The sequence below is a fragment of the Nothoprocta perdicaria genome, unplaced genomic scaffold (genome assembly GCF_003342845.1).
Source record: "Nothoprocta perdicaria isolate Ctin4 unplaced genomic scaffold, notPer1 scaffold_449, whole genome shotgun sequence".
NCBI classification, from domain to species: domain Eukaryota; kingdom Metazoa; phylum Chordata; class Aves; order Tinamiformes; family Tinamidae; genus Nothoprocta; species Nothoprocta perdicaria.
This window is the reverse complement of record NW_020455698.1, coordinates 67,925-79,210: the sequence shown is the minus strand read 5'-3', so window position 1 is coordinate 79,210 and position 11,286 is coordinate 67,925. Positions and strand designations below refer to the sequence as shown.

At 42.3% G+C, this 11,286-nt stretch overlaps 1 protein-coding gene across 1 annotated transcript in view; it reads left to right on the top strand.

The window, feature by feature from the left end:
• Positions 1-10,226, top strand: part of MSL2 (MSL complex subunit 2) — a 13,405-nt gene extending 3,179 nt beyond the window's left edge. The window contains exon 2 of the mRNA XM_026046551.1: positions 7,154-10,226. Coding sequence (XP_025902336.1) covers positions 7,234-8,751 — 1,518 coding nt within the window. The 5' untranslated portion in view covers positions 7,154-7,233 and the 3' untranslated portion in view covers positions 8,752-10,226. The remainder of the gene's footprint in view (positions 1-7,153) is intronic.
• Positions 10,227-11,286: the final 1,060 nt, after the last annotated feature.

Genomic DNA, 11,286 nt, shown 5'->3' with positions numbered 1-11,286 from the left:
TTTTGTTCAGTTTGGGAAAGCACTTTGGTTAGTTTAGGTTGTTTTCCTCCATTGACTTGTGCCTTCCTGGGGCTTTTCACTTACAAACTGCCTCTTGATGTTGCACTTCCTCTCCTCTCCCCTTATTTCCTTGGAATTTTAAGGTTACTGCCTTGGTTTACTTCTTTCTACCACAGCTATTTTTGAGATAACTGTAGTCACTGCTCCAAATATTTTGTCTACTGSTGATGCCCCTGTGTTATCTCTGTCTGGGCTTTTGCTTGCGGCTCAGCAGTGCAGGCAGGCTTTGATAAATAGCACGGTTCCCTGTGATGCTGCGTGCTGGGTGCCGACGTAGTAAAATATGTTTGTCCTGTAGGGTTAGCGAAGTATCTTCCTAGAACTTGCAAACTTTTGCACGTGGGACAGGTCCTGTGCAATAAAAAACTCTTCCTTCTGGCACCAGCTGACAGTTAATAAATCTTCATCTCAGCCTGACAAAGGCAGATAGGTGATTTTTCCTTCTTTGCTCTTCGTGTTGCTTTTCTGTCTCCTCCACTGGAGTAAATACTTGTGCCTCTCTCTCTCCTTGGCTCGCTGACTTGTAGGATTTTTTCAAAATAGATATATATATATTTTTTTAATCTTGTACAAGTTGATGCTTAAAGCACCATCACCATCCTGACAAGCAGTAAAAGCCAAACTTCTGCATTCCTTCATTCAGCTTTCAAAAACTTCTTGCCTTTAGACAGTATTTTAAAATATAAAGTTTTAAGTACTAAAGATAACTCCATGAGATCTTGTCATCACAGTAGTCGTTGCTGTGACCTCTCAAAACCTCACAGTCAATTATAATATAGTCTTTAAAAGCTTTTTACATGCTTGCTTCTTTCTACCTATTTTTCCATCTGTTTGTAGACCATTTAAGCAGTGAGGTCCAAATAACTAGGTGTGASTTCATGTATGTGGAAGTTTAAATGCCTAATACTTTACTTTCCTTGCGCAGATCATACTGCAATGAGTTCTTAACTGTAAATTTCTAAAAATTGTGATTTGTTGGAGAACTGCTAAATTTTTAGTCATGAATAAACCCTGCATTTGTAGAGTTGAATTCTTTAAGCCCCAAATGTTGGGCTTCCAGCGCTTCCCCTGGGGAGCTGTTCCCACAGTTGTTACTGTTCATATCTTCTGCCTTTCCTTGGCATTTAATCTCTCTGAATGCATTGTTAAGCTTTGTTATTCTATAGGTATTAAATCAGCAGTTGGGATTTTCCTTTTAATTTTTCTTTCAACTGTTTCATTGCATTGATGTTTTTTAGAAGAAAACGGGCAGAGTGCAAGTGAGCTAGTGGTGTTTTGTTTTGACTGTCGTCGGATGAACTAGAAATAGTCCAGCTCTTCTGATCTGATAGTTTTCAAACCTGCTAACATAGTAGGGGTAGCAGAAGTTTTTGACTGTCCATAATTATGAAATTCTAATTAAAGCTCCACTTTATACCTGAAATTACATCAGTAGAAAGCCACAGTATGCTGCTCTAAATTAGTCAACTAAATCTGTTCTAAGTGAGTGTGAGGTCTCTGTCTTACCTAACGGGTTATGTGGTAAAGGTTAAATTACACTGATCATACAGCAGGATGCACTTTCAGGATTTAGGTGTGCTCCTGGGATGCTTTCTTAGAGGGTGGCATAGGCCTTTTATAGGAGTGCTGAGGAAACATTTCCTAGAGATTTAAAATCTTCAGAGCAACTTTGGAGTAGCTGTTCTTAACAGTAGATGAACTAGTAGGTRGACTAGGCTTATGTGTTTTGAGGAGAAGACATCTGAGTTTTAGTCTCTAGTCTAAAGTGATTATAATTAAATTACATGTTAATATTACATTTCATTTAAAAATAGCTTCATMGGGATTTATGCAACAAACTTTCTTGCTACAAAAGTGCTCCCTGATGGTATAAACAGTCTTTAACATTCTGTACTGAATGTAGTGTAGTAACTGTACAGTCATTCAGAAGTTCAGGTGGCTTTTCAGATTTAGCCTAAGCTTTGACAGTTTTTCTTTAAAAATGATCATTTAAAAAATATACTAGAAACTAAGTTAAAGTATTTGTGAGAGACAAGCTGCTACTCAGCTTAAATGAGCATTTTAACCTTAGTATTTTCTGTCTCAAAACCCATGGAAGGTATGTTAGAAAATGTTCAAGGTAAGTGAAAGATTGGTGTTGCTGTTTTAGAATGTGAAAAGTGCTTGAAAGGTTGCAGGGCTTTTGAATAACCCTTTGACCCAGAACCTGGCTGGAGCTTGTGGAAAGGCAGGGCGAGAACTCGATTCTTGTCTTAAACTCCCCATAATCCAAGCAGTGGGATATGAGACAGCAGCATGTGGCTCAGACAGATTAAGGGGTGGGAAGGGACAAAGAAACAATGTGACAGTGCTGAGCAGGATGTTGCCCAGCTGCTGGCAGGTCCTTTGGGGTAGCCCTGGAGAAATGCAGCTGTAGCTTGAGAGAGGGGTAGTGATGTGGTGTGTATACTGCGCAACTCCCAAGCAGGAGGAAAGGAATGGATTAAAAAATATATATAAAAAGTAATTTGTTGACTCTTTTTTTCTGTTTGAGTTGAATCTATCTGATATCATTTGCTCACTACCTCCATGTGTAATTCTGGGCTCCCCAGTATAAGAGGGATGTGGAGTTTCTAGAGAGGGTCTAGTGTAGAGCATCAAAGATGATTAAGGGACTGAAACATCTGTCATACGAGGAAAGACTGARTGAGCTGGGCCTTTTTAGCCTGGCGAAGAGAAGATTGAGAGGAGATCTGATCAATATGTGTAAGTGCCTGAAGGGTGAATGTAGGGAGAGGATGGGGCCAAACTCTTCTTGGTGGTGGCCAGTAATAGGACAAGGGGTGATTGGGTGCAAGTTAAAACACAAGAAGTTCCATCTCCATGTGAGGAAGAACTTCTTTACAATGAGAGTGACAGAGCCCTGGAACAGGCTGCCCAGAGAGGTTGTGGAGTCTCCTTCTCTGGAGATCTTCAAGACCTGCCTGGATGCAGCCCTGTGCCACGTGCTCTGGGTGTCCCTGTTTGAACAGCAGGGTTGGACTAGATGATCTCTAGAGGTCCTTTCCAGCCTTAACTGTTCTTGTGTTGGTTGGTTTCTCTTCCTCTTAAAGTCTCCTCATGTAAATTCATTGTTTCCCTTTCCTGCCTCACAACTTTTGTGTGATTCTGGGGAAAACTGCATTTCCTGAGGCAGTCTCCATCATGCTATGTAAGTTCTGGCTGCACAAAATAGTACCAGTTGAACTTAAATTGGTTTCTAATCTGGCTTAGAACCAAACAGCAAAGAAAGCCAGGAGAAGAAGTAACCAGTTCCATCTTAGCAGGGAATTGGGGTTGAAATTGAAGAGCAGGTTGCAAAGTGAAGGTTGCAATATGTACCTCTTGGATTTGAGATGACCATGTGAGTTTATTGAGGCAGTGGGAGGGGATGGGCTGGTTTTGATGGTCTGAGGATATTGATTATTAAACTGATAACACTTGAGAGTGTTATCACACTTAAGAGTGTTTAAAGAAAAGTTAATGTTGTCAACAGACACCTTTATTGGGACAGCTGAATCACCATGTCTTTGGACGTAGAGACTCCAGAGAGCTGCCTCTGGCTTCTTTTTCTTACTGTGTTATATRGCTTACAGATAAGTCTGACTGCATGTGGAATAAGCAGTTGTGGAGTATTAGGTTGGAGTTCTGTGTGAGGCCAAAAAGATTCCTTGCCTCTATTACATAACTGAGAAAATAGTGCACCGCACAACTTTTCTGGTGCTTGACTTCTTAGAGAGCAAAGATTTTTCCCACTCTTAGACAGGAATCTACTTTGAAGCCTTTCCATGCTGTAATTCATCCCATGACACAGTACTGGTTCCTTTGCCAGGATGCTTGCAAAGCTGAGTTTGCTCTAAGAAGATCGTGGTTAATTTTGATGGGTGTTTGTGGATGGAAATAAGATTTTGTTGCTTCTTGTTTGCTCTGAGAGCAAAATTACTATAATTAACTTGATCTAAACTTTCAGAGTAGGTGTTAACTCTTTGGAGTCCTTATGGTGTAGAGTAACATGTTAAATTCATGTGTGCAGCAGTAGCAGAAATGTGAACATTGCTGCTTAAAGCCTCTTTAAATCTGGCAACTGTGACTTTGAAAGACATYATTACACTTATATTCACGTTTACCGTCTGGAGTCCACAAGCTGGGRCAGGTTTTGTGGTAAGGCTTGAGATCTGTGGAAAGATCCCTTACTATTGCCTTGTCCTTGGAATTGWTCCTTAAACTCAACTCTTTCTTGAAATTTCTGTGGTTCTCAATATTATGTCATTATCTTCCGGTAAGTGTCTGGCTCTTGCACCCTTGCAGAGTAGTTGCAGGCTTACATAGTACTTGCTTTCGCGGTGCAAATGGGTAGCAAACACTTCCACTGCTCTAGGTGAGCCCAGTCATTTATCAGCAATTTTTGCAAACAGAGCTGCTAAATAGTTTTTCTCAAGCTCTGAAAATCTCGGTGCGGGAAGAGGTGTCTTCCCTGCTTCCACCAAGTGTAACGCTCTGTGTGCAAACTTGGCACAGAGCTGTCTTGCTGAGGTTGAATGAGTCCTGTTCAGTCTGCGCTGCTGTGTGAGCCCTGAGGCTACCCCAGCCGTGCCAGGGAGGCCGATAGGAAGGGGACCCAAGAGCCAGAGAGGAGAAATTGGCAAAGGGCTCCATCAGGAAAGCAAAGTCAAGGGTACAGGAGGAGCAGCAACCCCACTGAACTGTTTATCACTCCAAGAGGGGGAATTCCTGCTTCCTCTTTCTTCATTGCCTGTTTGCATTCACGCTTCTCCTGTGCTGCTCCTGGCACGTCAGAGCTCTTTGTGAGACAAGTTAACGTGATAACCTTGGGAAAGCAAACGCAGCCAAACAGTCCTAATAAGCCCCAATCCCTGGCTTATTCTTTCCTGGAGAGTTTCCTTCTCCTAAAGAAATGAGCCACTGCAGCAGGATTGCCAGGCAGCAAGAACTAGCTTCTCCACTGCAGGAGGCTGCTAGCTCTGAAAACTGACTGCAGCAATTTGTTAGCATTAACTCCCGTCGCTCATTACAGTAGGAGAACTCACCAGTTGCTTCCTGCATGGTGTGCATGGACGTTAATGCCTCTTCTCATTGAGGAGCCGATACTACAATTGGGTAGAGCAACAGTTGGAAGCCACAGGGATCGCTGGCTGTGGAGTTTCTTACTTTTTTGCTGCACRCTGTAAAGCAAGTTATTTTGGGTGATGTGAATGTAATTGAGGAGTCAAGATTTTGCTTTGGCAGACAAGTATTTGAGATTAACTCCAGTAAAACATTTTTACTTTTTTTTTAATTTGCAACCAATTTTCACTTTTTTTTCCTAGTTTCTTTTGTTAAGTTAGGACTCATTTCAATGGTTACATCATTCTTAAACTTCATTGTTGTTAAAAACAGCAATAAATAATATTTCAATAGGCTTTTCCAGAGGCTTAGTTAGAGTATTCCTGCACTGAGGACTTAACTCTCCYCCCGACCCTTCTTTGTAGGGCTTTATCCTTCTGCCTTTGCCAAAGATAGATGAGGATGAAAGGAGATGACCTGTTCTGATTAAAGGCTTTCTTCTTAAATCTCATCAATTCAGAGCATATTTTCTGGATATAAGCCTAATATTGCCTTGATTCYCAGTTCTTCTGCTGCTTTGGTCTGTGAGATACAACTTGCAGATGCTTCCCYTCTTCCTGCAGCTGTGGAGTGATGCTCGTTAAGAGCCTTCCTCCCATAGCAACATTTCCAGGACAACTATGATGTTTTGTAAATTATATTTTAAAAGTATCTCTTCTATGCATGCATCTTAATAAATGTAATTGCTCATACTAAAGTAGATAATTGGAAAACCTTTCTGAAAGTAAAAGAGCTAAGAACTGATGTTGTTAAAGAGAATATATAAACTGTTGCTGGATGTTTTGTGATGATTTTGCTTTTGGCATAGTAGTATACCCCTTGTGAAAGAGGGAGAGCAAATATGAGGCCAATGCCAGGCTGTTTAGGGTAGTAAAAGTTAAGGGCTACATTCAGTAATCATAGAAAGATCTTACGAGGATGAATAAATGTGCAATAAAATGCCTAATTCAGTTTAGATAGGTGAGAAATGGAGAAAAGTATATTTAACTTGTCACATCCCATCACTTTTATATACACTGAGACTCACCAGAAAGCGAGACCTTGGTCTTGCCATGGAAAACTCCATGAAAACCTCATTGTAGTATTGAGTATCAGTGAAAAAAGCCMAAACTTGTGGTTTAAATAGCTTAAAACAGCTACCACACCAGGTATTAAATGCTACCAGAGTTGCAACCCCCCTGGCTCAGAAAAGGGTATAGCAGAAAAGCACTGCAGTATCTGAAACAAGCTGTAAGTTGTGGTCTCAGTGCAACGGGTCACTGGCCAGGGGACTTTCTTCTCCATTCCCTGAGGATTAAAACTAATTAAACCTAATTTTCAGTGAATTTCTGTATTATGTTTGACTTTTTTTTTAAGCTTAATGATACTAACGTTGAGGAAAGTGATTGTCTCGCCAAGAAATACCTGCAGCCTCCTCCATGCCTTAATGGCTCTGCAACCAATTCAGTTCTTTAAAAGTGACCCCACTGGAGGTGCTGTGGGTGTGTGGTTAGGGCAGCCACATTCATTCCTTGTAGGGATTTCCCCTGCTCTGTTTCCATTTGTTTCTCAAGTTTTGTTAGTTTTTTTTGCAGAAATGCTTTGTTTTTCTGTTGTTATTGTATATACTCATAGAAGTCTCATGTTTTATCACTCTTAATTGAAGAAACCCCTGAGGGGGTGGACTGGGTCAGTAGTGTTTTAGCTGAAAGGGTTTCTAAAGGCTACAGTAGTGCCTTACGATTTTTCTTCTTTATTTATTTTTTAATTCAGCTTTATTATAAAACCAGGTCTGGTAGCTGTAAGAACTTCCTAAAATATTGCTTGGATGGTTGGTTTGGTTCTTCTGTGGCTTAATTACTGAGCTTTTCTAGGCAGTTATGATGAGTATCACAAGAGATTCGTCCTAGGTTATACTGGACACTTGGCCTGAGTCCATTTTAATTTTTTTTTCTTTCTTTTTCTTTGTTAGGAAACTTGCTCCAAGACCCTATAGCTCCTACCAACTCCACATGCCAGCATTATGTCTGCAARACTTGTAAAGGCAAGAAGATGATGATGAAACCATCATGCAGCTGGTGCAAAGACTACGAACAGTTTGAGGAGAATAAGCAGCTGAGCATTCTAGTGAACTGCTATAAGAAACTCTGCGAATACATAACACAAACTCCACTGGCCCGAGACATCATCCAGGCAGTCGATTGCTCCGCAGATCTTTTGGCTTTGCTCAAAGATGGGTCACCACTCCACGAAGAGCCAGAGAAACCTTCTGACGCAGCCCTGGCTTTGTGTTTGACACATTCCCCAGTACCTTCGACCTCAGAGCTCACGAGCGATCCTGCAGCGAGTTTCTCATCCGTACCTGAAAGCTCCCACAACCTCGACATCCGAAGTTCTGTTATCAACGGGTTGCCCAGTTGTAATGGGCTTTCAGTAGATAAACTCGGAGTGAATATCCCTTCTCCTGAACACACAAACACAATTGATGTGTGCACTACTGGAGAGTATATAAAAACTGAAGATATGTCTAGTAGTCTGCAGCCCGTGTGTGATACAGTTTCTACTAGTGACTTGTGTCCAACAGGCATCGACATCTGCAGCTTCAGTGAAGATATCAAACCAGGCGGATCACTGCTTCTCAGCGTCGAGGAGGTTCTGCGCAGCTTAGAACCACAAGCTTCAGTATTTGAAACCGTTTCGAATTTGCAGCCCAGCTTGGAAGCCAACATGACTAATGGCCCTTTTCTGCAACTTTCTCCCCCACCTCTTAGTCATAACATTTTCGTGTCCACAGATGCATCTTCTCACGGGATCTCGTGTACAGCAGCAACGCCCAAGGTAGTTAAGTTAAACAGAAAGCGATCTCGGTCCGAAAGTGACAGCGAAAAGGTGCAACCTCTGCCCATTTCCAGCATCATCTGTGGCCCAATGCTGGGAGCATCGGCTCCTGTGACGGTGAAGCAGGAGAGCAAAATGTCTTTGCAGCCTATCGCAACTGTACCTAACGGAGGCAGTACTCCCAAAGTCAGTAAAACTGTGCTGCTGTCCAACAAAAGCATGAAAAAGAATTTAGAACATGCCCCTAAGAAATCCCACCCCAAAGCCAAACCGGGAGTGCTGAAAACAAAAGACAAAGCAAAGGAAAAGGTTCCTAGCAGTAACGTTATGCCAGGGAGCCCAACGAAAACTGTGTATAAAAAGCCCCAAGAAAAGAAAGGGTGTAAATGTGGTCGTGCCACCCAAAATCCAAGTGTTCTTACATGCCGTGGCCAACGCTGCCCTTGCTACTCGAACCGCAAAGCCTGCCTTGACTGCATATGCCGTGGCTGCCAAAACTCCTATATGGCTAATGGAGAGAAGAAGCTAGAGGCATTTGCAGTGCCAGAAAAGGCCTTGGAGCAGACTCGGCTGACGTTGGGCATTAATGTGACAAGCATTGCTGTGCGCAATGCCAGCACAAGCACCAGTGTAATCAATGTGACAGGGTCACCAGTAACGACGTTTTTAGCTGCCAGTACACACGATGATAAAAGTTTGGATGAAGCTATAGACATGCGATATGACTGTTGAATCTTTCTCCCTTTTCCCTACCGTTAGTAGGGGAACTGCTACAGTTTTAAGGCAGCTATGGTTCTGTTTAACTTGCTGGAGCTCCTGCGTTTAGATCACTTGTATCAAGTGTTTTTCATTGCTATGTTATGTGTATTAGTGTCTGGGAAATAGTTGCAGATAATGGAGGAGTTACCCTAAAACTGTTTTTAGTTCTTACAGCACCTCATAGTTTGAGATCAATTGCTGATGTAAATGATTTTTATCACAAGATCTTTGGCAAGGAATATATTAACCTCATTGTATTCGTTCATGCTTTGTGCTCAGTCAAAGCCTCTGCTGAAATGGAGAGAACTGGTACCTAGTTAGTCCTTCTCGGTTTTTCTAGATGACAATGTAGAAAAGCGATGTTCAGTTAGCTGCAGTCACTATTGCTAGAAAATCACCCAATATTCCTGAAGAAAATGTAGCCTTGAGCTGGGGAACGCAGTCTTGGAATAGCAGATAATTTCTCATTGTGGGAATTGGTCACCTACTGTATCGAACAGTTTAAAAACAATAAACAGTAACACCTTGAGGAAGGTAGTAGCCCCAAAGCAGCTTCCCAAGTCGCCAAGCAAAGGTCAGGGCATTTGCTGACCCGGTCGGCTGTCAGGCCACCCCCGCTGTTATCACCATTGCTTGCTTCTGTTTTCTTGACAATCGTGCAGGTCGCGTTCCTGATCCCTCGSGTTCTCGGCACCACCTCCGCTGGTGTGACGTGTTACTGCCCCACGTGGCATGGGGAGCAAAAAACGCCTGTGCCTAAAAGAAGGCTTCGATTTTYGTAATGCCCTCTTTGGTCTTTGGGGGCCCCGCGGACTTTATCACTGTTGTGGCTGGAGAGGAAAGCTGATCAGAAGGCTGCGAAGGAGACCCCCAGGGGCTGAGGACTGCAGCTCTGCTGCAGATGGTACCTTCAATTTGTAGAGGCTTCCAAGGCACTTACCACACTGTGTTTTTCTGTCTTCTTTCACTTTTCTTAAGTTTGTACCACAATACACAARGGCATTTCACTGCTAACAGGCCTTTTTTTCAGGTTGAACTTTCAGAAAATTGATGGCTTTCGACTAAGGTCAAATATTTTGGATGCTTATTAGAGAAAAGAAGCTGTATCATTCACTCCACCCCAAATCCTTCTGATTTTTCTGTAATATGTCCAAAGTTGTTTTTGCAGGTAGATGTCACCTGGGCTGAAAGGCCCCAGATGGCAGAAACAGCACAAGTTGTCCAGGAGCTCCTCTCAAGAAGTGCTAAAAAAGGCGGCTCCTTGGTAGGGATTCAACTTCATGTAAAAATGGGTTATTTCTGGGAAATCCCTCCACGTGAGCACAAGCAGGAGGGTTTAGACTTGAGTCCAAAGGCGTCATGGGCATCCTGGCAAAGTCGGGWTGCTTCATGAAGGCAGAAATGTGTCCCCTTTGATACAGCATAAATAAAATGTGGGCTGACTAGAATTCCAAACCCTCCTGTTTCACAGGGCAGTTCCTGCTCCCGCAGCACATTGAATAGCATTTGTATTTTTCCTCTTATTTTCCTGCTTCCATCTTTCCTGGCGTTTGTTGAAGGCGGGCTCCAGGGCTTCCCAGCTTTCCCGTCAGGTGTATTTTGATTTGGCACAAAGCATGTACAATGATGGTTCCTCACCTAAGAAATAAGCAAAAAACCTTTGGACACGAATGACACCCCCTTTCGTTTCATAGTGTACCATGGTGTCATTTCCTGTGAACGTGGTTGGCTCTTTTTGTTGGTTTTGGTTTGTTTTTCCCCCCGTCTTTTTTGTGGGGTGGGTAGGGTGGGGGGTTAAAGCCATAGGAAGAAAAAATGTGATGTATGTGTCCAGTCTGTACTTTTTTGTTTTTGTTTTGCAAGAAGAGTTGAAAAATATTTTTGATAATGAGTAAATGGTGGAAAATGCTTCTTTAGTATTCTTGTCTTTATTTGCCAACCCAAGTACCTGAGATCTGTGTTTTTTAGCCTTCATGAGATTTAACAATGTCCTATTAAAGTGTATTTAGTTAAACTTGGATGTGATTTTTGTGTTGACCTGAGAGGTTCCTACCATCTTCCAGTTTGGTGCTTTGATCGTGACCTGCTGATGCAGCTCTGTGAGTGATTGGGGGGGTGAGACAAGTTGATAGCACCTAAATGTGAGGCAATAGGAGGCTTTAAGAAGAGGCGATCCATTAAATATGGCCCCCAAAGGTGGTGATTTAGGTAAGCTGTGCTTTGAAGCATTGGCAGGTGAGCCGCTCATGAAATTGCCAGTGGTGGGTTCAGGTTGGGTTTATTTTCCTTTTTAAGCTTCCCTTTTTGCTGCCCCATTACTGAAATGCAYGTGAAGATTTAGATTGACCTCGTAACTGTTAGTTTTCTAATCCTATTCTGCAACTGCTAAGGGCATTAATGCATCAACGTCTATTAGCAGTTAGCCCATACATGACTCATTCTGTAATTGTTTAAATTAGAGTTTGTTTTGGTTAATTGTGTTGGGGCTTTTTCTTTTTCCTTTTTTCC